The sequence below is a fragment of the Nicotiana tabacum genome, chromosome 8 (genome assembly GCF_000715075.1).
Source record: "Nicotiana tabacum cultivar K326 chromosome 8, ASM71507v2, whole genome shotgun sequence".
NCBI classification, from domain to species: domain Eukaryota; kingdom Viridiplantae; phylum Streptophyta; class Magnoliopsida; order Solanales; family Solanaceae; genus Nicotiana; species Nicotiana tabacum.
Window position 1 is genome coordinate 204843655 of NC_134087.1, and position 27295 is coordinate 204870949.

General features: G+C 37.9%; 1 protein-coding gene and 1 long non-coding RNA gene across 2 annotated transcripts; both read left to right on the forward strand.

The window, feature by feature from the left end:
- The first annotated feature begins 22816 nt into the window (after nucleotides 1-22816).
- LOC107825253 (uncharacterized) lies at nucleotides 22817-23819 on the forward strand. The gene is made up of 2 exons (XR_001657016.2): nucleotides 22817-23070; nucleotides 23557-23819. It is a non-coding gene; the product is annotated as an uncharacterized LOC107825253 (long non-coding RNA).
- A 2165-nt stretch (nucleotides 23820-25984) lies between these two features.
- LOC107825252 (uncharacterized) lies at nucleotides 25985-26512 on the forward strand. Its single transcript, XM_016652084.2, has one exon. It carries the CDS (start codon nucleotides 25985-25987, stop codon nucleotides 26510-26512), a length of 528 nt encoding a protein of 175 aa, XP_016507570.2.
- Nucleotides 26513-27295: the final 783 nt, after the last annotated feature.

Consider the following 27295-nt stretch of genomic DNA (forward strand, 5'->3'; position numbering starts at 1 on the left):
TCAGCAACCTCATTATGAATCCTTGGAATGTGCCTGAATTCTATGGCCTGAAAATGCTGGCAAAGCTCATGCAGACACTGCCGATACGGTATAAGCTTCAAGTCCCGTGTTTCCCATTCTCCTTGAATCTAGTGTACCAGTAAGTCCGAGTCACCCATGACCAAGACTTCCCGTACACCCATATCCATAGCTAATCTCAATCTCAATATACACGCCTCATATTCTGCCATGTTGTTTGTACAATAGAAACGAAGCCGAGCTGTAACATGGTAATGCTGACCTATTTCCGAAATAAGTACTGCTCCTATTCCCACGCCTTTCATATTTGAAGCCCCATCAAAGAAAAGTTTCCATCCCGACTTCTCAGCTTGTTCCAATTCATCAATGTGCATAACCTCTTCATCAGGGAAATAGGTTTTCAAAGGCTCATAATCTTCATCGACGGGGTTCTCAGCCAAATGATCGGCTAATGCCTGTGCTTTCATGGTAGTCCGTGTCACATATATAATGTCGAACTCTGTAAGCAAGATCTGCCACTTTGCAAGCCTTCCTGTGGGTATGGGTTTCTGAAAATATACTTCAATGGGTCCAAGCGAGATATAAGGTAAGTAGTGTAAGATGACAAATAATGTTTCAACTTCTGTGCCACCCAAGTTAGGGCGCAACATGTCCTTTCCAGATGAGTATACTTAACCATATAGATGTGAACTTCTTGCTGAGATAGTAGATAGCCTGCTCCTTTCTGCCCGTAACATCGTGCTGCCCCAACACACAGCCGAATGAACTGTCCACAACTGTCAGATATAAAATCAAAGGCCTCCTTGGTTTTGGCGGAACCAACACGGGTGGGTTTGACAAATACCCCTTTATCTTATCAAAAGCCTCCTGACATTCATCAGTCCAACTGACCGCGGCATCTTTCTTTAATAACTTGAAAATTGGTTCACATGTTGCCGTGAGCTGAGCAATGAACCTGCTGATATAGTTCAATCTTCCCAACAAAATCATCAGCTCGGTTTTGTTTCTTGGAGGCGGCAACTCCTGAATAGCTTTGATCTTTGACGGGTCTAATTCAATACCCCGCCGGCTGACTATAAACCCCAACAACTTCCCGGACGGCACCCCGAAAGCACACTTTGCAGGATTGAGCTTAAGATTGTACCTGCGAAGCCTTTGAAAGAACTTTCTCAAATCTCTGACATGGTCGGATTGCTGTCTAGACTTCACGATCACATCATCCACGTATACCTCGATTTCCTTATGTATCATATCATGGAAAATGGTTTTCATGGCCCTCATATAAGTTGCCCCAGCATTTTTCAAACCAAACGGCATGACCCGATAACAATATGTTCCCCACGGCGTGATAAATGCCGTCTTTTCTGCATCTTCCTTGTCCATTAGAATCTGATGATAACCCGCATAACAATCCACAAAAGAGCCAATATCATGTTTGGCACAATTGTCGATCAGTATATGGATGTTGGGCAGTGGGAAATTATCTTTTGGGCTTGCCTTGTTAAGGTCTCGATAATCGACGCACATCCTGGTCTTGCCATCTTTCTTTGGCACAGGCACGACATTAGCTAACCAAGTGGGGTACCGTGTAACCTGAATGACCTTCACCTCAAACTGCTTGGTAATCTCTTCTTTGATCTTTACACTTATGTCCGTTTTGAACTTTCTCAACTTCTGTTTGATAGGAAGGAGTGTCGGATCAGTGGGTAATTTATGAACCACCAAATCGGTGCTTAGACCTGGCATATCATCATATGACCATGCGAAAACATCTTTGTACTCATGCAATACTTTAATTATCTCCTCCTTGAGTTGTGGCTCCAGATGAACACTTATTTTAGTTTCCCGCACATTGTCTTGGTCCCCTAGATTAACTGCTTCTGTGTCATTTAGGTTAGGTTTGGGTTTTTCTTCAAAATGACTTAATTCTTTACTAATTTCCTCATAAGCTTCATCATTGTTACAATCCACCCCATCATCACACTCGATCTCTTGTATTATTACTTCTGAGCTATATTGGCTTTTAAAACTGGGCCGAAGATTCCCCATGCATGTCATATCATTGATATCAGCATAAAAAGAACTATACAAAAAGAAAAGAAAAGAAAAATGGAAAGAGAATTAGGGACGAAGAAAATTGCATTTCATTAAATGTAAAGACAACAAGGTTTTAACTCATCCAAACAGACGGAACATAGCAACTGGATTACAAACCCTGGAATAATCCAGGTGACAAAAGGAAAACAAAACCCACTACCACGACTCCCTCAGGATTGGAAAAGGAGTAGCTTCCCAATTGTTGATGTTAGCATGTGGTCCGATGTACTGTATGTCTGCTCCGCTTGACCCTTCCCCGACCTCAACCATGTTTACTTCAGCAAATACTCTCTCGAACACCTTATCCAAATTCCCTTCTGCCCCAATCAACGAACCCGACATCTTTGCCAATGACTGTTTCTTACTACCCGGCCTGACGAAAGACCTGGACAAACGTGGAATAGGTTTAGGAAGAACCCAAGCTTTCTTTTTCGATTTACGGGCCCTTCTAATATCTGCCGATGTTGGTTTGAACCCTAGTCCGAAGGTGTCTAAATTTTTGGGCAGAGAAACAGGTTGAATAATGCCCTGGAGTTCAGCACCCAGACCTTTCCCTAGCACGAACCCGTTATTTAGCATTTCTGATACTACCATGACAGTCGCAGCTGCTACCCTAGGACATGGCATGCTTTTACCTTCAGGCACTCTGCTTACCGGGACCGTGTCGAAGACCTGATAAACCCATGGTCCTTTAGCATCTTCGGTTTCTATAAAGGGCACAATAGCATCATTCATGGCGCATGTGGGATCTTCCCCATGTAACACAATTTCTTGTATGTCCCACTCGAATTTGACCATTTGGTGCAGCGTGGAAGGCACGACTTTGGCCGCGTGAATCCATGGTTGACCCAACAAAAGATTATAGGATACTGCAGCATCCAACACCTGAAATTCCATAGTGAATTCGACTGGGCCAATAGTCAATTCGAGTACAATATCCCCTATTGTGTTTGTTCCCCCTCCGTCGAATCCTCGAACACAAATGTTATTCTTTCGGACTCTGTCCTCATCGATCTTTAACTTGTTCAACGTGGACAACGTGCAAATATTAGAGCTCGACTCGTTATCGATCAGTGCCCGAGTAACCATTGAACCTTCACATTTGACCGTCAAATAAAGAGCCTTGTTGTGTTCTGTACCTTCCACAGGCAATTCATCATCAGAACATGCTACCCTGTTCACTTCAAAGATCTTGTTGGCAATTGTCTCTAGATGGTTCACGGAAATTTTGTCAGGCACATGAGCCTCATTCAATATCTTCATCAAAGCTCGGCAATCCTCATCAGAGTGAATCAATAATGACAACAGCGAGATTTGGGCCGGTGTTTTTCTCAGTTGTTCAACAATGGAATAATCTTGTACTTTCATTTTTTCAGAAACTCTTCTGCCTCTTCTTCCGTCACAGCTTTTTTGACTGGCACTGGATTGTCTTTAACGCCCCTAGCCTTTCTCAACTCTTCGGGAGCGAAACAACGTCCCGACCGGGTTAGTCCTTATGCTTCACAACTCTCTTCCTCAATTTCCTTTCCTTTGTATGTCACAACTACCTTGTCATACCTCCACGGTACAACTTTGCTATCAACCACGGGTAACTGGACTACCGGTTTTATGACAACCGGTTCTACGTAAGATCCTTTCACAACCACCACAGGTGCAGATGATGACCCTGGTACCATTAACTTGACTGGCTTTGGCTTTTCTGCAGCCACAACTGGTCCTTTTCCCATTACCAACACTAGCTTGTCTTTTATTGCTTTTAACTGAACCACTAGCCTTGCACTCACTGTCTTCTCTTTGGCTTCCGTAGAACGAATTACCATAACCACCTGCGAAGGTTTTTTAGGCTTTGCCCCCTTATGTATCAGTTCGATCATGTTGGCCTCGTAATGTGCTGGTAACGGATTTTGATTGATGTTCGGGGCTTCTGGAGCTTGTACTTCAATACGGAGATTATCAATGAGCTCTTGTATCGCGTTTTTCAACTTCCAACATTTTTCAGCATCATGCCCCGGCATCCTTGAGAAATACTCGCAGCTAACAGAGTGGTCCAGGCTTTTGGGAAGAGGGTTTGGTGCTTTGGATTCAACTGGGGTCAGCATTCCCAACTATTTCAATCTATGGAAGAGAGCAGTGTAAGATTCTCCCAGCGGAGTAAATGTTTTTCTGTTTGGGGCCTTCTCACTTCTAAAAGCTTGGTTTGGGCGGAAATTGGTTCCTGGTCTGTTTGCCCTGGGAGGTGGATAGGTGTTTTGTGGGTGTGGCTGCGTATTTTGGGGACTTGGTGTACGCCATTGCGAGTGCACTGGGGGTTGAGTGTAGGTCTGGGCGTGGTGGATAGAAAAGTGTGGTTCTGGTGGTGGATAATAGTGTTGCGGTGGGCCATATGGGGTATATTGGTAGTTTGGGTGGTGGGGTCTGGGTTGGTTGTAGTAGAGTGAAGGGTTATTTGGCTTGGACCAAGCACTAGCTTCAACTGCAGCAACTTCTTCTTTCTTCTTCTTCCCAAGCACACGACCAGTACCGCTTTGGATGGCCTGGGTGGTTGCTTTCAACGCCGAGTAGCTCAAGATCTTGTTAGATTTCAATCCTTCTTCAATCATGGCTCCCATCTTTACCACTTCATTAAACGACTTTCCGACAGATGTCACTAGATGACCAAAATAGGTAGGTTCCAATGTTTACAAGAAGTAATCTACCATCTCACTCTCCCTCATGGGAGGATCAACCCTTGCAGCTTGTTCCCTCCAGCGGAAACCAAACTCTCTAAAACTTTCCCCAGGTTTCTTTTCCAGTTTCAACAATGACAGACGATCGGGGACTATCTCGAGGTTATATTGAAAATGGCCAATGAATGCTTGTGCCAAATCATCCCATGTATACCATCGACCGGGGTCTTGCCTCGTGTACCATTCTAGTGTTGACCCGCTCAGGCTTTGACCGAAATATGCTATCAACAATTCATCCTTTCCCCCAACACCTCTCATTTTGCTACAGAAACCACGCAGATGGGCTACTGGGTTACCATGCCCCTCATATAAGTCAAACTTCGGCATTTTAAACCCCGCAGGCAACTGGACATCAGGAAAAGGGCACAAATCTTTGTATGCGATGCTAACTTGGTTACCTAAACCATGTATGTTCCTGAAGGATTGCTCCAGGCTTTTGACTTTACGAATCACTTCCTCTTGTTCTGTATTCTTAACCGGTTTCTCAACTTCTCCCGGGATTTCAAAATGGGGAGAATAGGTATATGGCTCAGGCGCTTTGAAAGTGGGTTCGGGAGGGTAATATTGGGTGTCGTGAGCTTGGAATAACGGCTCACTAGATGATCTATGTAGTGGAGCTGGGGGAGGTGCCACAAAGACGGGAACCATGGGTGGTGGAGGGTTCTGTTTAGAGGATGGAGCTGGGGGAGCGTATGATGTAGTACCATAACCCTGGGCCTGATAAGGGAAAGCTGAAGATGCGTGGGGAGTGGTAGGCTCCTGAGCTTGAGCCAGGGGTGGGATGTAAGATGGATTAGCGGGATATAGTGGTGCCGGATGTCCCTGAGACCATGCCCGATGCATTTCAGCCATTTGTGCTTTTAATTTCCTCATCTCTTCTTTCATAGCACCCACATCTGTTACCTCAACCTCATTCGAAGGGTCTACGATGCTGATTTCTGAATCCTGCCCTGTCATTTTTACTTGATCTTTCGACCGGGTGTTGTACGGGTGAGTTGCCAGAATTGCCAATCAACTAACCACCTGCCTGGACTCGCACAGTTAGACAACCACTTTGTTAGCGATTAGGTCATAACAGATTTAACAACCGCACGTTGGCATGAATGCACTTATACAGTTATTCATTTCTATTATGCGTTTGCTTGATTGCATGCGTCATCTCGGCATTTCGTTCCTTGTTTCTTTTTACCTTTCTTTCCAATTTCTTCACCTTATCCCTCTCTTGTGCTTCTTCTTTCTCTCTCTGTTTTTCCGCTCTTTTCTTTCTTTCTCTCTTTCTCGATTTCCCTTCTATTTTCCTTTTCTTCTTTCTGTTTTCTTTACGATTATGGTCGAATCCTATGGAGATTGCCTACGTATCGTGACCCCGCACGAATCAGACCAAGCGTAGTTCGTGAGAATAAATGCGAAAATAAAAGGTGGAAGTAAGAATTTTTCGAAATTTTCAATTTTTTTATCACTAAAACAAACTATTACAAACGCAACTTAATAGACGCAATATTAAAAGCAAATACAGGCTCTAAAACTGTAGACATACTTGACCTGGGCAGACAACAGACATACGAAAGACTGACTCAAAATGGTAGAAAATTACAAACACAGACTATGCATATTCTAGTGCTTCAAACTTAGGTGTCCGCGAGGCGTCATTCGGCCTCGCCGCGGGTCTAGGATCCAAATCCCTTTCAAGCTGCTCTAACTCATTCATAGTTCGCTTCACATAGATCATCACTGCTGAGACAAAAGTAGTACGGGTCATGTCTTCACAAACCCGACATCTCCTGATAATAGCATGAGCAATGGCTCTAATCCTGTCTCTTGTTTGCTTCTTTTCTATAAGCAAGCGTCTTATCTGATCGCTGCACATCTTTAAATCTCGAGAGTCTTGCAGGTGTTGGTCTTGTAGCTGCTGCACTTCTACCTCCATTTGGGCCAACAAGTTGTAACAATGTCCACTTTCAATTTCAAAATCTCTAGCCTGCCTAACCGCTTTACCCTCAAGGGCAACCACTTTTCTCTTTAAATTGGCAACAATTTTCTCATGGTCCCTTTTCAACTAATTCAAGTATTGGCGACGCTCCTCTGTTCTTGTATCCCACTGTGCTTTAAGTTCTGCCATGACATTCTCAGATTTTTCTAACTCATCCCGCCATTCCCTGACTTCGTTTTCCAATCTTTTTACCAATTGTTCATCGGATCGGCTCCTCGGTTGCTTATCGATGGTTATCTTCAACTGTCGGATTTGGGTCCTAAGTGCTTCATTTTCTCGAGCCAGTCTATTCTTTTCCCCTTGATCCGCGACAACCTGTACACTGTTCTCGAATTTCAGACTCTCAACTTGCTGCTTTAGTTTACCAATCTCAACTCGATAGCTTTCTTCCTTCGCTAACCAGTCCCACTGCTCTTGGGATGACTTGGCGAAATCTTCGAGATGAGGTCTTTTAGCCGGTCTCCCACATGCCACGTCACCTTTGAACCACTCGTGATACCCTGGGGCAACTTCCCCTTTGACCCTATCTGACATGCAAGTGTTTGCCATCAAATGTTGACACTCGCTCCAAATTTGGCGAACTTCTTCCTCGGGGAATTGACCGTCAGGACTGATTTCGACCACTTGGGTACTCAAATCTTCATCTCTCGGTACTACTTGATATCTACCGAGTTGCCTCAGAACCCGATATGGCGCATAGAGCTGGATGCTTTTGAGTCCCATCAACAGAAAATGCGGGCGGGCCGCTGGCATATATACGACCTCTTCGACAGGCAACCATCCAAGCACCCACTGTATCTGGCTGGCATTGAAGTTCCGAAATAGTAATGCCCAAGCCGTGACTCCTTCAGGTAGACTAGCCCCATTGATTCTTGTGTAAAATTAACCTATACAAGTTTTCTCAACCGAACCATAACTCAATAACTGAGAGCGGGGGCACAAATGCTCAGTCATCCACATTTGTAACAACAAGTTACATCCCTCAAAAAATTTGCCCCCAGCTTTGCACGCAGTGAGAGCTCTGAAGATATCAGCCACAATCATAGGTGCTAAAGTGTTTTTCCCCATGGTTTGCAAGGTACTAACGACCCCCGCTACTTTCAAATCAATATTACCATCTTTCCTTGGGAATATTACGAGGCCCAAAAAGCTATCATAAATGCCACTCGTCTGTGTTCCTCCCATTTTTGTCGGCTATTTCTGCTGCACAACTTAAAGTCTGGATTATTAAACCCACCCACATGGCCATATCTATCATACATGAAGCGGAAACTGCAGAAACCCTTTGCAAAATCTGGGTGATGAACTGTTCGGGGTATTTTCAAGGAATCCAAGAATCGGTGTATGGTAATGGCCCTAGGAGCAATCAAGTATTTGAATCTCAGTGGAGCTTGATCACTTCCAATGTACCCCGTTATTTCTTCCAATGTTGGGGTGAGTTCAAAGTCTGAAAAATGAAATACATTATGTGCCGAATCCCAATGGGCGACCAATGCTCTGATAATATCCCCCGAGGCTGAATGTTTAATAAATCCAGAAGGTCTTTCAAATATTTTCTCACTTCGTCTTGCGCTTCTTTGCCTAAGTCATTCCACCATAATTGTAGCTCAAAAGGGATTTTGGTCATTATTGAAAAGGGCTCATTCACCATCGTGTTCATCCTGCACATTTATTAAAGCGTTTTAAGCAAAAGAAAACTTTTGTTTGACACAAAAAATAAACTGTCTATATTTGCGACTCAAAATTACCTATTTATTGTCAAGCGAGGAACTTGACTTTCAAACATGGCCTTTCAGTGCTTTGGGAAAAGATTTTAAGGCTATTTATGACTAGACGGCTCTACTTAGCTTTTTTGCATGTCCAGATAAAAATTAAAAAACGAAAACACATGACCAAAGGTGGCTGTTTATGCAAAGTTAGCCTTCCGGCGCCCCGTTTGGGAACATTTGGCTATTTTTGACAAAAACGGCATCACTTGGTTTATTTATGACAAAAATTAAATTTTGATACGTTCCGGTTATTTTTTTTGCAAAAAGGGAAAGTTGGACCCGATGAGGGTTGCCTACGTATCTCACGCCCTGTGAGAATCAAACCAGGCGTAGTTCGGGCAAATTAACCGAACTATTTTAAACATGACCCTTTTCCAACTTTGTTTTGACCATAAGCGAATAACAACTATTAAAAACAAAACTCTTTTTTTTTCAACAACTAAAACAACCTATTTTCCAAGCTAAAAAAACGGACTCTTTTTTCATTTTTTCAACAAAATAATGAAACAACTTATGTTTTCCAAAACAAAGGCTCTTTTTCTATAAATAATTCCCCTTTTTCTTTTTTCAAAAATTTCGGCAGAGTTTCGCCAGTAATTGGTCATTGATTTCTTATTTCTAAAATAATCAATTAACTCCCCAACTGCTATTTTATTTCACTCTTTTTTTCAATTTTCCAACACCCGAGATTCAGAAACCGGTCAACATGCAGGTTCGGAACAAATAAATGCACAGCACAAGAGAATGCATCAGGATGGTCTTTTCATTTCAGGTTGCTAGTCCTAGACGGACCCAACCCCTGTGTTGAGTCCCCTAAGTCAAAATGCAACGTGATGCAAATAAGCGTTCCTACTAGGGATCCGGCATAAAGTCATGTTATTCTATGTTCAAAACCTGGGTCAGTGTTCTAGACTGTGTACCCGAGCGAACAACTTGAATCGAGGAGGGGGCAACTTACCGGGAACCAAAAGGCCATCCGGCTTCGTAACTTATCCGGCCTCTTTCTTATTTTAAGGTATGACACTAACAGAATAGGGAGTCTCAACCAGTAAGCACATCCCCGGAGGTGAAGAGAGAAGGGTGTCGGCACAGTTTATATACAGTTCAGATAATCAAAGCGGTAACATTTAGCACACTCAGCATAAAACATGTAGGAAAACCAGATACAATTAAATACAACAATTTATCTAAGCTCGAATTCTGAACCCTGAACCAGAGATTCTGGGTTCGGTCCCCAGCAGAGTCGCCAGAGCTGTCACACCTCTTTTTTACACCACCTACACCGGTAAGGGCGTAAAGGAGTTTTTCCATTTAAAGGACAATCGGGACGGGATTTAATTATTAATTATTCAGAGTCGCCACTTGGGATATTAATGGTGTCCCAAGTCACCGGTTGAATCCCGAACCGAGGAAATTTATGACTCTGTTAACAGTCCGCGAACTAGAAATCCGAGTAAGGAATTCTGTTAACCCAGGAGAAGGTGTTAGGCATTCCCGGGCTCCGTGGTTCTAGCACGGTCGCTTAACTGTTGTATTGGATTTCAGCTTATGTGTCGTTTATTCGTAAACCGCTTTTTATCATTATTTATTTTAAAAGAATTGCGACGTCGTGAAAATACATTTCGAGCCACGTCGCAATTGATACACCCGAGGTTGTTGACATATTTTTGACTTCATCGAGATTTGGATTTGGGTCGCATCAATGCGCACCCGAGTTTAAGAAAGTAATTTAATTAAATCGTACCTAAAGATGCTAACGTAGTATTATTTTGGGGAAAAGCCATGAATTTCGCTAAACGGCTATCCCAAATTCTAATTATTTCGATAATTATTTATTGAGGGCCCCACATTTATTTATTTTTGTGCGGTGAGGCTCGTCTTAATTTGTGAACCTCTTTTCTATCATTATTTATTTTTTAAGAATTATGATGTCTTGAAAACATGTTTCGAACCCCGTCGCAATCAATGCGCCCGTGATTGTCAACACATTTCGACTTCATCGAGATTTGAATTTGGGTCGCATCAATGCGCACCCGAGTTTAAGAAGGTACTTTAATTAAAATTGTGCCTAAAGATTCTAACGTATTGCTATTTTGAGGAAGGTAGTGAAATTCGCTAAACAACCTTTCCAAATCTAAATAGCGAGACAATTATGCTATTAGTTACTTAAAGATCCTAATTGGTTAAGGCCAACATTTCGTTAAATTTGAATTTTGAACATTCGGGCAGAAATGTTGAGAAAATGGGCTTTAAGCCCATAAGGTCCAAATCATTGTCATTACACACGCTGCAGGTGCAGGCTCTTAGAGCTCTAAGAATCAGGCCTAACACAGGCCAAACTTGTAATGTGTTGACAGCCATTGCACAGCCCAGGGATCGAACCCTTGGGGCACCCTTTTATTTAACTAAATTCTTAAACTTTAATGCACCTAGGCCCTAATTCGATTCATCACCTAACCAAAGTCTGGGCCAACTGTTAATACGCCAGGCCCAAAACTGGCCCAGTATGAAGCTGTTAGATGTACAATTCATATTAGACCAACATTAAAAGCAGCCATGTGTATTGAACTCAAAATCAATTACAACTTTGCAGATTTAACTTCAGCAAACCGTGGAACTTAAACAAATTGAAAACTACAATGGCATAAACATGAAATGCACAGTCTAAACAGTCCACAACCTTGATTACATACATGAATCTAAATACCCAAATGCCCACTTACTAATCGAAATGAACAAACTCATGCTTGACAGTTTATCAGTCCAATTTATACAAACCAGGATTAGTTTAGTACCCAAATGACATGAGTAGGCTAATTGTTTTATACATTAAGTTAGACAAAAACATGGAGAATTCAAAGATCAACTTTAGACAGCATGTTTACTTCAACTCCATAGACTTGAGAGCTACAGAACAAGTACCTAGAAATTGAAATGTAAGTAGAGAGAAGGAGAGGAGTCAGCTACTTGTAACAGCAACAGCAGTAAACTCAGCAATATATACCACAAGACATGCCAGAAAACACTTTTGAAAATCAGAAATACAGGCAGTCTCCACAGATTAATTCAACACATACTTCAAATATACTCCTAACCCACACAGCTGCACCCAAGAAGCTCTGCGATACTGCTAGACCCAAAACCCAGCTGAAATCCAACTAATAATGAAACTACAAGATTGTTTTTGATTGCTTCATTTTTTTGATGTTTTGTTTTCTGAATAAACTTGGAATTAAAATGCCAACTGGAATCAAAAGCAGGAAAGAAAGCTGAAATTGAAACTCAGAGCTGAAGGCAGAAGCCAAAAAAGAACCCCCTTTCCCAAGGCATTTCATGCCCTTTTATAGGCAACCCCAAAAGGGAATAGATCAGATTCTGATTTTCCAATCAGTCCCTCTCTATTTTTAGTTTGGTCCCTCTATTCTTAACTTGCTAAACAAGTAAATGCCTAACAATTATTAAAATCTACACTTGTACCCCATTCTAGAAGGCCCTAGGGTATTCCTCTACCCATACAATACCTGTACTGCCCTTCCATATACATTGATATTACTATTCCTATCAGAAACTACCCTTTTCCATACTCAGATTACCCCTGAAAGCCCCTCAAAGTTACTGAACCTACCCTCATCCTTAACAGCTATAACCAATACCCTAACCCAATCTAAAACTAACTGGGAATGATTAACTAGCACTCAGAAAACAATTAATCAACTAATCAAAACCAAATGTTTAATTATATTAATTCAATCAAACAACATGATATCAAACTAAACTTAAACTAACATGAACAGCATTAAATTAACTAAAGCTAATTCTTAAACCGTAAACTCATAATCATTCAAACAAATATCAATTCAGAACTAATCAACAATTGGCAGAACTTAAACTAATACGAATAAATCATAAAATTAACAGAAAAATTTAACGAAACAACAACTGTAAATAACACTTCAAACATGCGAGTAAAAGGAAGCAGTAAAAACTCACAGAGGCACAAGGGACTCCGGCCAGTCAGAAACGTCTGAATCCTTTCAGATTTTTGACGCGTAACATCCCTAACCATGTGTTCTTACAAGAGAACACATGGTTAAGGATACTACGGTTCGAAATCAAAAGGATTTGGTTTTAGGGTTTGGCCAAAAATTCTTAGATCTAAGATTCGGGCCATTTCACAGTGATTTGAAGGAAAATAACCATGGATTAGTGTTGAGGAAGGGCCGGGGGTTGTGTGGCGTGATTTTGGACTGATTTGGATGAACTCGTCACTTGGCCGGAAAACTTCAAACTAAGATTCAACAAGTTCTGGCCTTGTTCGAGGTGAACTAGTGGGTGCAATGGAAAGAGGAGAGTGGGGGGATCTGTGGTGTTAATCTCGGAGTGAACGGCGTAGGTTGTGTTCACCGCCGGCGAGGGGTTTGATGGCGTCGCGGATTAGGGTTTGTTGAGGAGGGGTAGGGTGAGGACGATGAGGCAAATGGGGGTAGGGGGGAGAGTTTCGGACCCTTTTATATTAAGAACCTCGTTAGTTCCGGACCGTTGGATTGATGAGATCCAGCGGTCCTGATTTGGAGGCCACGAAACGACGTCGTTTCGATTAGAAAGGGGGACGGACCGGGTTGGGGCTTGGGCTGGGGCTGATTTACAATGGGTTGAGACGTTTGGGCCTGAACAAATCTTCTGATTTGGCCCAAATTTGGGTCTTTTATTAAGACCCAATTTCTATTCTTATTTCCTTTTTGTTTTCTTTTCCCACTTTTACAATTTTTATAATTTTTCTAATTTTTATGGAAATGTAAAACTAACATGAAATCCTAGCTATTTCAAAACAAAGATTAATTAATTACTAAAATTGTTCAAAAGCTATTTCATGACAAGTTCATAGTAAAATCATTAAAATGTGAAAGTGACTAATTTTTGTGATTTTCATGTTTTTTTTAAAAAAAAATTAACCCTTAATTGATACTAAAACCTAAATGCAAAAATGCATATTTTTGTACTTTATAGAATTAACATGCGCAAATAGAATGCAACAATTTTCAGAAAATGACGCCAAAATTGCACAAAAATTGTAAAAATGAAGGAAAATTATTTTGTTTGGGATTTTGGGAATAATCATATTTTAGGGCAAAAATCACGTGCTCACAGCGATGGTGAGTTGAGAAAGAGCAAAATGAGATAAGCTTGATGGTGAAAACCTTCAGGGCACTACAAGTCGACTAAGGATTGTGGATCAAATGGGACAATTGAAGCGTTGAATCCCAGTTTCACAGCGAGTAGGTACAACAAGAGTTGAATATTAGACTTTCTTGAGAGATTAGGCCACTTAATCCAAATGTGCATGTCATGGTCATTGGAGTTGGTATCCACATCTGATAAGTTTCTACTTCATCATTTTGTTGTTAGGTATCATCTCTTTCCCTTGTCCCTTATTTTGTTTCTCTCGTTTTGATTGAGTCCCTTCTTGAGTCTGTTTGGTCAGAACAAATAAAGAAATGACTTCAAAATCTACTACAAGCTTTCCAATTGCACAAAGCGGAGTCTGGCTAGCACATCAAAGTGGCATAAGTCAGGAAACGTGGTATGCGCATTGAGTTGGTAACAATCAACATGTTTTGGAATTTATGTGAAATGCAAGGGTTCAGTAAATGTCAATTCATGAGCAAAATGCAATAGATAGAGGATGTTGGGAATGAATGGAGTAGAGTTGTTTTCTGTGATAAGGGTTGAAAGAAAATTGGCAGTCGATAACAGTCAAGACCGTCCAAGTTAAAATCAAAGTTATCTTGGCAAGTGGCGAAAGCAGACGCTCAGCAATGATGCCACAAACTAACCACCACGTTTTCAAACTAACAAGATTTTTCTGAAATAGGGGCAAGAATTTTTTTTAATCCACAGGGACCTCCCATGTAAAAGCATGGTTCAGAGAGTAAGAAATTCTGTTCAGAATCCTCCAAGATGAGAGCATGGATCAGGTAAGTCCATTCTCAGTTCTCAGGACCCTCTTGGATAATTGGATTTAATTTAAAAGTTTTCAGGACCCTCCTGGATAATGAGATTTAATTTAAAAGCTTTCAGGACCCTCCTGGATAATGGGATTTAATTTAAAAATTTTAGGACCCTCCTGGATAATAGGATTTAGTTTTTAAATTTTCAGGACCCTCCTGGATAATGAGATTTAATTTTAAAAGTTCTCAGGGCCCTCCTGGATAATGAGATTTAATTTTAAAAAAAAATATTTTCTGGACCCTCCTAGATAATGGGATTTAATTTTAAGTTTTCAGGACCCTCCTGGATAATGAGACTTAATTTTAAGTTTTCAGGACCCTCCTGGATAATGGGACTTAATTTTAAGTTTTCAGGACCTTCCTGGATAATGAGATTTAGTTTTGAATTCTCAGGATCCTCCTGGATAATGGGATTTAATTTAAAATTTTTAGGACCCTCCTGGATAATAGGATTTAGTTTTTAAATTTTCAGGAACCTCCTGGATAATGAGATTTAATTTTAAAAGTTCTCAGGGCCCTCCTGGATAATGAGATTTAATTTTTTTTTTTTAAATGTTTTCAGGACCCTCCTGGTTAATGAGATTTAGTTTTAAGTTTTCAGGACCCTCCTGGATAATGGGACTAAATTTTAAGTTTTCAGGACCCTCCTGGATAATGAGATTTATTTTAAGTTTTCAGGACCCTCCTGGATAATGGGACTAAATTTTAAGTTTTCAGCACCCTCCTAGATAATGGGACTTAATTTTAAGTTTTCAGGACCCTCCTGGATAATGGGATTTAGTTTTGAATTTTCAGGACCCTCCTGGATAATGAGATTTAATTTTAAAAGTTCTCAGGGCCCTCCTGGATAATGGGATTTAATTTTTTTAAAAAAAATATTTTCAGGACCCTCCTAGATAATGAGATTTTATTTAAGTGAGACTAAATTTTAAGTTTACAAGACCCTCCTGGATAATGAGACTTAATTTTAAGTTTTCAGGACCCTCCTGGATAATGGGATTTAGTTTTATGTTTTCATGACCCTCCTGGATAATGAGACTAAATTTTATGTTTTCAGGACCCTCTTGGATAATGAGACTTAATTTTAAGTTTCCAAGACCCTCCTGGATAATGGGATTTAATTTTAAATTTTCAGGTTCCTTCTGGATAATGAGATTTAATTTCAAGTTCAGGGCCCTCCTGGATAATGGGATTTAATTTTAAAAAGTTCTCAGGACCCTCCTGGATAATGGGACCTAGTTAAATTTCAAGACCTTCATAGATAACAAGATTTAGCGTAAGTTCTACCTTTAGGAAATATAATTTAGCTTTAAAAGCTGTCACTCTTAAGATGAGATTTAATTTGAAGTTTTCAGGGCTCTCCTGGATAATGAGATTTAGCTTTTAAATTCTTAGAGCTCTTTTAGGTAACATGATTTGATTAATACTCACAGATGTGCCCAGATTCCAAACTGGGGCAGAAAGATTTCTTTTGTTTTGTCTGTTTTGTTGTAATGGCAGGCGCCCACCTGGATAACAAGGGAATACAATTCAAGTTGTTGGTAATCAGGTACACACCTGGATAACGAGGGAATACAATTCAAGTTGTTGATAATCAGGCGCCCACCTGGATAACGAGGGAATACAATTCAAGTTTTGGTAATCAGGCGCCCACCTGGATAACGAGGGAATACAATTCAAGTTTTTGGTAATCAGGCGCCCACCTGGATAACGAGGGAATACAATTCAAGTTGTTGGTAATCAGGCGCCCACCTGGATAACGAGGGAATACAATTCAAGTTGTTGGTAAGCAGGCACCCACCTGGATAACGAGGGAATACAATTCAAGTTTTTGGTAATCAGACGCCCACCCGGATAACGAGGGAATACAATTCAAGTTTTGGTAATCAGGCGCCCACCTGGATAATAAGGGAATACAATTCAAGTTTTGATAATCAGGCACCCACCTGGATAACGAGGAATACAATTCAAGTTTTGGTAATCAGGCGCCCACCTGGATAATGAGGGAATACAATTCAAGATTTTGGTAATTAGGCGCCCACCTGGATAACGAGGGAATACAATTCAAGTTTTAGTAATCAGGCGCCCACCTGGATAACAAGGGAATACAATTCAAGTTTTTGGTAATCAGGCGCCCACCTGGATAACGACGGAATACAATTCAAGTTTTTGGTAATCAGGCGCCCACCTGGATAACGAGGGAATACAATTCAAGTTGTTGATAATCAGGCGCCCACCTGGATAATGAGGGAATACAATTCAAATTTTGGGTAATCAGGCGCCCACCTGGATAACGAGGGAATACAATTCAAATTTTGGGTAATCAGGCACCCACCTAGATAACGAGGGATACAATTCAAGTTTTGGTAATCAGGAACCCACATGGAGAACAAGGAATTTATTTCGAGTTCAAGTCGTTGGCAGGCACCCACCTGGAGAATGAGGGAATTCATTTCAAGTTCTTTTCAAAGCCACTTCAAATTTCAAGTCAGTAGCAGGCGCCCACCGGAAGAACGAGGGAAGTCATTTCAGAATTCAATTCAAAATGTGAACTGCTCAAGACATGGTTGAAGTTATGAGCGCTGCATGCCCGGTCTTGATCCAAAGAAGTCGTAGAGGAATGAATCAACACCTGCAGCTAGCGAGCATCACGGTTCAAATCAAAAAGTCTGCATGAAAAACCATTCAAGACTCAAGATCAAGCTTCAGTAGACTTGTAGATAGGGATCTTGTAACTCATAGCTGATAGGTTTGAATAGTTCTTTTAGATTTTGATTTGACGAAATAACAGGACCGCGGACCGGAACCTCAATGGAACGACACTTCAATCGTCTCTCCGCCACGGTATACTCCATCACGTCATTCACTTCTGAACTACACGTGGCCTGATTCCTTTATAGCCAAGGATATGTAGGCAGCTCAGATACCAGGGCTCGATCACATCCCCATTTCTCTTAGTTTTGGTCTTCCTAAATAAGGGTCGGGTCTAAAAACATGTCTAGTCATTCTTTGTCTGAAAATACTTCGTATTTCTAGTCAAAGAGGGGCAGTTGTAGACATGTGATTTTTGACCCTCCCCAAGGTTTTACATATTTTAGTACTTAAATACTTAGTTTAGGTCTAATATAGTTATTTCAGCTAATTTTTTGACTCTTTTACATTATTTTTATCATAAAATTGAAAAATACAAAAATAGTTTCATTTTTTTCTATTTAATTAAGGTATTAGATATTTTTAGAAAAAATATTATTTTTAACGCATTTTATTTTTGAGTATAATCTTTGAAAATATCAAAATATAGTTTCATGTCATAATATAGTTGTTCTAGTTAATTAAGATTAATTTTACAATTTTATGGTATTATTTTAGAAAAGACATTAATATTTTAGCCAAATTGCAAGAATTATAGAATTAAAAGCCAAATTTATAACCCAATTCACAAAGCCCAATCTTCTTGACCCATTCACCCACTAACCCAACCCATAACCTTTTAATCCTGGCCCTCTATTTGAATTTAATCCTATGGCCAATATTAATTGCCAAAAAAAAACAAAAAAAAACATACAAGACAGAACCTACACCATGAAAAACCCTAGGAGAACCTGAAAAAAAAAAATCGACAGAATACCATAGGAACCCCTTCAGCCATCAACCATCCCGGCCAACGACCACCCATCTCCACCACTCAGCCGACCCTACACCACCAGCCTAGCCTCCATTGACCCCTTAATCTGAACAACATAGACACCACCCAAAACCGCCGCACACACATACCCCTAAGCATCAACAACTGCTCGTCCTCACCAACCACGCCGTCGCCGCCAGCAACTCCAACCAAACGCTCTGCCAAACTACCCCCGGGGCCCTGACCTCCAGCCTTGACCTGCTGCTTCACTTCACAAAAAAAAAAAAAAAACACCCCTGAGCAGCCATAAGTGACAACCTTTGAGTAACACCTTGAAAATCCGCCACACATATACATATGGTCGAAAAACCAAGAAAACCAAACAAGAAAAAGAACATAAACAGATCCTCAGCAGATTATTGCTCATGTTTCCATTTTTTGATTTGCTCGTTAGTTTCTATTCGAGGCTTGTTTTGAAGCGAGTCAGTGGAGGCCGACTTTGAGGTGTCCATTCGATTTTCCGGTCCAGCCCCGTTCTACAGTTTTGTGCGAGTGCTTGTAAATCTTAGGTTCTACAATGAGATCCCATCTCCTATCTTGTCCGTCCCTTTTTGATAATATTAGATGTTTGTTTCTTATGCTTCTCTGTTGTTTTTTTAGGTTTGAGTATTTCATTTTCAATATGTTAAATGTGTTTGATTCCTTGTCTTTGATTATTAACTTGCATCAAAGAAGTAACGTTAGTTGTTAAGTTGGATTAAGAGATTGTTCGCCTAAATTGAATCTTAAGAAGCTGTGTAGTTGATTTTTAACTTGTACAAATTAGGTAATGAAACAAATAGGTCGCGGGATTTGGGCAAACAAATTAAAAGTGTTCTGGCCTTAAAAATAGTTTTTTTTTGTTTTATCTTTATTTATTTTAAAGTCGCTAGGAGCATGCTTAGGCCGACCACAGCTGAGTAGGCAAACTTTAGTATTTTGTTAATTTTGAGGCGAGAGATCGTTCTCGTGGTTAAATTTATTCGGGGAATGGCCCGTAAAGTTTATATATATTATTAGTCGGGGTATGCCCCGAAGAGCTTTGTAAATATTTTGGAAGCCTTGACGAGCATGGTGGAGAAGTCGTAGTATAGATTAGCTTATTTTTCTTTTCTTTTCCTTTTCATTTTCTTTCGTTTAGGTGGGGACGACCTCGAGCCTCTTGTGTGTTTATTTTATTTCTGTGTGTTTTACCTCAATTTGAATGTTTTGAAAGCCGACTAGATCAAGTATGCAACCGTACTAGTTACGGGACTTGGGGAGTGCCTAACACCTTCTTCCCGAGTCAAATGAACCCCCTTACCCGAATCTTTGGTGCGAACTTATGTTTTGGAGTTCAAAGTGTTTTAAAGGAAAATTATTTTTAAAAAAAAGGTGACCTGGTACACCGAAATCAATATCAGGTGGCGACTCTGAGTTATTTCCTTTTAAACACAATATTTTTGTCACTTTCTAATTGGAAAATCCTTTTCAAGCTCTACTAAATCTCTTTTATTTATTTAAGAGGGTTAGTGGAGGTTTGGTTAAAAAAGGGGTGTGACAATATTATTTGATGAAACTTAAACTTATAAAAGGTGGTGTTAATTGAGTTTAGCTTTTTCAAGGAAGAAACAAAAAAGAGGAGATAATTTTTTAAAAAAAAGTCACAAATGTAAAAAATGAGGAATGATTTTCACAACGAGATACTTATCAATGGTTGTATGAGTGACGAAGGATTCAATAATCAATTCGCCATATACAAGGTGCATAATTTGATATATAGAGCTCGTTTGGGTTAGCTGATTGTAAATAGTTGATAAGCTTGAACTGCTGAAAAGCATTATTAAATGTTGAAATTGATTATTTTAAATAAGCATTTACGTGTTTGATAGACGTGCTAAAACTGATAATAAGCAATTGATATGTTTGATAGAAAAGTGTTGATAAGTTGTTCTTTTATTAGAATAACTAAACTATCCTTAAATACTTTACAAAAGATTATAAATTAAAAAATTTCTTTGTAAAGAAAAAGATGAACAACGAATATGGAATGAAAAGAAAGTTAGAAAATTTATTTTGGGAAAAATATTTTTTGAATAAGAAATATTATTAGAGATAAACTAGTAAAAGCCTTGGTCAAATTAAAAGTACTTATAAGCTAAAAAGTCATAAGTTGGGGGTGACCAACTTATGACTTATAACTCATTTTAGCTTATAAGCGCTTGACTTATAAATACTTTAGTTGTTTACCAAACACGTAGATAAATAAATTATGCTTATAAACTAGTTTGACCAGCTTATAAGATTAGTCAAACACCTCATAATCATTTTAAATATAATATATAGGTATATACTTTTTTTTAGAATTTTTAGCCAATAGCAAGAGTACACGTGCACAAATATTTAGCACATGATCAATCCGCCACTAAGGGAGATAGTGACAAATTAACCCACGTATAGTGCGTGGGAGACTACCATCAGGGGCGGATCGAGCGTAGTGGTGTCGGGTTCAACTTAGTACTTTCGACGCAGATTTATATGTAAAAATTATTTGAAATATGTACAAATAGTAGCTATGGACCCATAACTTTAACAATAATAGATTCAATTCTAAAAATTTTTAGAGATTGAACCCATAAAATTCAAATCCTGAATCTGCCTCTTACTACCATTGATACCATTAGGGGTCGTTTGGTTGGAAAGATATTATCCCAGGATTAGTTATCCCGGAATTAGTTATTCTACCTTTTCATGAAAATACTGCAATTTTCTCCCAATCAAACATGAGATAAATTTTTCTTAAATTTAGTCTGTGGATTAATTATTCCTTGTCCCTCGTACCAAACGAGCCCGTAGAGTGTAAGCCTTATCTTCAGCTTGTTTCTAGATACTTAATACTTTTCCGTTTCAGGGTCAAAGGGTTCGAACGTCTGTTCCTTTGCATATAAAGATCATATAATTTTTGAGCGTTGAATTCTCTGCCATACTTAAAGTATTAATACTTAAAGTATTAATTATTCTTGATGGTTTCTTTCTAAGGATTATTTAAATGTAATAATCATAACATAATTGGAATTACAGCTTACTTAGCAATTGTAATTACACTTCAGAAAAATAACATAAAATACAAATTTGTAATCTTTTAAAAATCCCTTCCTTCTTTTATCTTGTTTTCCTCTATTATGCACAAATCATCCTCACCTAAAAATACATACTAAAAAATAGCTCTTTTAAAGGGGAAAAAAGGAAAAAGAAAAGAAAAAAGAGTAGATGTTTGGTAAAAAGGAAAAGATAGCTGTGTAGCTGGCAATGACGGAGCCATATAGCTTCAAAGGATGTCGATCTTATGGGCGAAAATTTTCACTGTATATCTACTATGATCTCTTTAAATTTTTTGGGTATTTATTTTTCAAATTTTGACGTATTTTAGTGTAAACGCTGATTTCGCTACTGCTGACTGGGGTCACGGGACTATATAAATATTAGACCAAACATTGAATATGACCTAAATGGGGACAGTTAAACTAATGAGAAGTTTCGTTTTCAGCCTGTGCAAAGTGTAGGAAAATCAATTAGAAAAGTCTTCAAGTCCATGCAAATTTGGCGACTAAATAAGTTGACCGTCTACTAATTCTTGGGTCGTTGAAAAGAAAAATCTACTATAATAATAATAATAATAATAATAATAATAATAATAATAATAATAATAATAATAATTCATGTTTTGTTGAATTTAGACTCTTCAAAGTCTTATGCGTCACTCCCACTCTCTCAATGGTCCATCCACAACGACTATACGAGCCTGCTACGCCATCACTTAATGAAAAATGTAGATATGTATATATAGTATTAAATTAAATTAAATAAGTTATAAATATATTTAAAAACTTATAAATGCACATTTACCCTTATTTTCACAAATAATAGTTAAGTGATGACGTATGCAAAAATCTGCACAAGTTATGTCGATTTATTGTCACAGTTTAACTTGTACAATTGCCTGAGTCGTAAGGAGTCGTTTGGTACAATGGTGAGATATCTCATGGGATTAGTTATCCCACCTTTTACATGGGATAACTAATCCCACCATTTTAGTGTAAAGTTATCTTGCAATTAGTTAATATACCAAACCAAACATGGGATTATTATTCTTATCCCATGTACCAAACAACCCCTAAGGTTCTAGAACTTTACTAAAAATTTATTTTATTTTCAAATGGTGTCAATATGCATATTATTTTTCTGAAAAATATCATGTCTAAATATATAAATCAATTTTTTTTAAGGAACGGTATCTCATGATGACGCCAATTGATTTTAAGTGTCTCTTCTACTAATAATAAGAAGTGGAATAATATGTTGATTTAAATCGTATTCCCTCTTTGGGTCAAACATCAACAGCCTACCAAGTCAATAAAATCAACTTTGTATTTTATTTTAGTTTTCATTTAATCGTAGTCGTAGCTTTCACCCCAACTACTACAACTTTTCTTCTTTATTTCCTCGAAAATTCACACGCATAATTAAACTCGTATATAAACTCTGTACATACCCTTTTCTTTCTCACAACCATCTTCTCTCTTAAACTGCAAAAATCCCCTTTCTCTTCTCTGAATATAAATTTTCTAATTTTTTTCTTGAATTTTCCACCTTTTTCTTTCTGGGAAAAATATAAATCTGTTTCTATTAAATTTGAAGATGAATTCATTTAGATTAATGAGCCTCTCATCTATTATTGGTTTTTTGTTGTTGGCTTTGGTTGAGTTCAGTTTTGGCCAAGGCATGGCTCCTTCTTCAGCTCCACCTCCTTCCAATGACGGTAAACATCTTCTTTTACCGTAGTATAATTAATTTTCACGCTATTAATTTACTCAAAAAGTAATTACAAATAACAACTTATAACATCAGGAATAATAACCTAAAAAATAAGGTAAGCAACAACATAACAGGTTAAACTGCATTGATAAGAAATCTTATACTAATATATAATTAAAAAATTAGGCAAATAATTTTTTTTACACTAATAGTACGTAGAGCTTAAACTATCAAAATCCTCTTCTTCTTGGATTTTTCATAAATATACTTTAAATGTGAAGAAGGGGAACTTTGGAGCAACAATCAAGTTGTTTCTGTGTGACCTATAGGTCACGAGTTTGAGCCGTGGAATCGGCCACTGTTGCCTACATCACATCCCTTCGGGTGCGATCCTTCTTTGGATCCTGCGTAAATACGGGATATTTTGTGCACCAATTTTTTTTTTTACACTTTAATATATGAAGAAATTGATTTGGTAATTTTATTGCAGGCACAGTGATTGATCAAGGGATTGCTTATATTCTTCTACTTGTTGCACTTGCGATTACATACTTGGTCCATTAGTACAATTATTGTATTGTTTTTTTCTATTTGGCTACTCGATTTTTTTTCATTCATCATTTGAATTCTTTATGTGATTATCTCCTGCTATTCATAATGGAGAAATTTCAAAGTTTTGTGAAATAAGGAAAGAATACTTATTTGTGATACAAAAGTTCATTTTTCTAAGTTATTCCGAATTATTGTAGCTAATTTGTTGCGCCTTTTTGTTCCTTGTTAAACTGGTTTGACCCGTCTAGATGAATAGCTTGAACAACAAAAACGTCCAGCAATATATATGTGTGTGTGTTCGCAATTGAATTTGGGCTTTAACTAAAGTCTTAAAATTTATTATAGTAGTTTTTATTTCTAAAATATAACATATATAGTTCTATGAAAACTAATCAAACGAGTAAATAAAATATAAATGTCTAAATTCTGATGATACTCTTCAATTATTTATATTTAAAATTTGATAATAAACTTTCACATACCTCATATCCACCAAGATTAATTGCACATTTCTTTTTTGCATCACCCACATTTCTTGCTCTCTTTTTTCTCCTTATCGATCAATTTTTAAAAACTATTATCAATAACATCAAATCTTATATCCCCATAATCCCTATTTGTTAATATTACACATAATAGCTCCACCGTTGGACTCGTAATTTTTAAGTTTTCTTGTAATTAGGAATTCAAAATGAACCACATTAATTATTTGAAAAATAATACAATGGGCACCAAAATATCAGGATATAGACAATAAAAGGAAAACACCCATAAAGAAAACTAACTATAAAATCCATAGAAAAAACACTAAAATGGCAAGTACATGGGCACAAGGCGGGCCATTCATTGGTTTTATACTCTGCTTGCAATGACACTCTTAAAGTGGATTTCAATAACATTGCCTTATTGCCAAGGGACCGACCATTATATTAAGGGTGTTATTTCTGTTAATTGAATCACCGACATTGTTGTTCAACCCCTAACTAAAGCAGTGCAACCACGGGCGTATCGGCGTTGGCGATTATGGGTGCTTCATCACCCATTGCTTTTGTCGCAAAACTAATAAAATTATACTAATAACTTGTCAAAACTTGATATATTAGATTGTGAGCACCCAGGAACCAAAAGTGTAATTGGGTGCTATGGTTATTGGGGTTGGTAAACTGCGGCTAAAATCCTCAGCTGTAGTACTTTTCTTTCCCTTTTTTTTTGTCTTTATTTGCTCTCTTCTTTTACTTTCTTTATTTCATTTTCATTTTTGCTCCAAATATCACGCCATTTAGCCCCTCTTCTTTTTATTTATTTGCTTACTTTCATGTTTCACTTAGAATGCATTTTTTATTTCTTCTTTTTTCCTTTTAATTTCTCTTTTTCATTTCATTTTCTTCTTCTCATATTTACTTTCCAGAACTCCCCAAATTCATTTTATTTATATTTGATTTTTGTAGCAATAGTGGGTTAATAGAGAGAACCTAGGAGTAAAATTTGATGTTCAATTTTTAAATTCTTACCACTATACTTTTAAACTTATATTATAGATTAAATTTTTTATATATGTTGAGATTTTGATGATTTTTTACGTATATATTCATGCTTTGTATAGAAAACTTGAGTTTAGTGACCCATTGATAATATGTTCTATACGTCTACTTGCGCTAAATATAGTGGAGCATTGAAACCAAAATTTTCACTAAGGAAATTCTACATATGAACACATAAAAAATTCATGGTATTTAATATCTGTTATAAATAGAATTTTATATATGGTGAATGTCTATATTTAGAGAGATTCTAGGAATTATTACTTGGTGGTTAAGTCACTCTTTCCCTATAAATAGAGGGTTCTATTCTATTGTAATTCATCCCAAAAAGTAATAAGAATTCTCTCTCTCTTTCTTTGCAATATTCTTCTACATTGTTTTATTTCACGTTATCGGCATGAGACTCTACCGTCTCAAGAAGCTCTTTGAGAAGATTACGGTATAACTTTTCTCCTCTTTTAATTATGACTGAAAATCCATTTAGATGCAATGAGTCTTGGAGAGGCCATTAAAGAGAAGAATAAAGAATCCACCCAAGATTGTGCTAAGGCTTGATTTTCTTGCGTCATCGCCTTGATGAAGGGTTGAAAATAGAATATCTTACAGTCAAAGATCCGCTTGTTTTGTGGAATGGCTTAAAGGAAAGATATGAAAACTTAAAGTTGGTCACTCTTCCACAAGCACGATATGATTGGGCTCATATGAGACTCTAAGACTTTAAGTTTGTTTCTGAATATAATTCTACGATGTTCAGAATTACTTCTAAATTAAAAACTCTGCGGAGATACTATCACTAACTATGATATGTTTGAAAAAACGTTTACAATGTTTCATGCCTCCAATATGGTCCTGCAACAGCAGTACAGAGAAAAAGATTTTAAGAAGTACTCTGAGTTAATTTCTCTCTTCCTTGTGGCTGAACGAAACAACGATTTGCTCATGAGAAATCACGAAAATCAACCCACTAGGTCTACACCATTGCTTGAAGTGGATGGGGTGTATTCCCATTATGCTAAGCGTGAAAAAGGCCGTGGCCCTATTCGTGGTCGTGGTCATGGTCGTGGCCATGGCCGTAGACAAGGAAGAAATTATCTTGCTGTTAATCACCCCCTAAAGAAAAATAACCACCAAAAGTGGAAAGGGAAAAATGAGAAGCCAAAGGCAAATAGTTCAGAAATTGAATGTTATCGTTGCGGTGGAAAAGGGCATTGGACAAATATTTATCGTACATCAAGACATTTGGCTGAGCTATATCAAACATCTCTAAAGAATAAAGGCCCTGAAGTTAATTTTGTCTCTAACAATGATTTTGACATCACCCACTTGGATGTGGGATTTCTTGGAGCACCCTAATGGGAAAATAGACCACTTAATCGTTGATGGATCCGTGGTTAAAAATAATTGAGTAGTTTGATTTTTATTTTATCCTATTCGTAGTAGCTAGTGGATAAAAATCATGTAATCACTATCTTTTACATGAGTAGTAGTTATTATTATCAATTAATATTATTTGTTTTATGGAATAGTCTTAGTTCGTTTTGATTAAATAAAGCTCTAGTATTCGATTTAAATAACATTTTAGTTGCTTAGTTTTCAAGGATAGTTAAGTGATTATTTTGACATCAACTATATAAGAAGACGATAACTTAAACATCGTAAACTAACGTATGTGGCTTGTCTATTTCTGTTGTACATACGTATCTAACAAAAAAAGCAATAATCTAGCGGCATAAGTCCAAAATTTAGACATTTTATACATGAATAAGTAATCATCATTTCATCTTACAAAAAGATGGCAATATAAACAACTATTTTAAATGTGTCTCTTTTATTAAAATAACAGTTTGGTCATTAGAGAATAAATTTTTCATTATTTACTAGTAGTAGCAAATTTAATTGTTTTTGTTCTCCACCCAAAAGGAGTATACTTAAATGCTAGTATTATATTATTATGATTAACACAGTTATACTTAAATGCTAGTATTATATTATTATGATTAACACAGAAAATTAGTACATAGTTCGATAGTAGTTTGGAAAAATATGCTGCACTTTTAATATTTGTGTTGAAGCAAATTGTTTGTAAGCCTAGTTTATTTATCTGAAAATACAAATATTTATTTGTATATTTCTTTT

Bases quoted from the DNA above. Each gene is read 5' to 3' on its own strand.
- LOC107825252 (XM_016652084.2), top strand. From the start codon at position 25,985: ATGTTTCATGCCTCCAATATGGTCCTGCAACAGCAGTACAGAGAAAAA.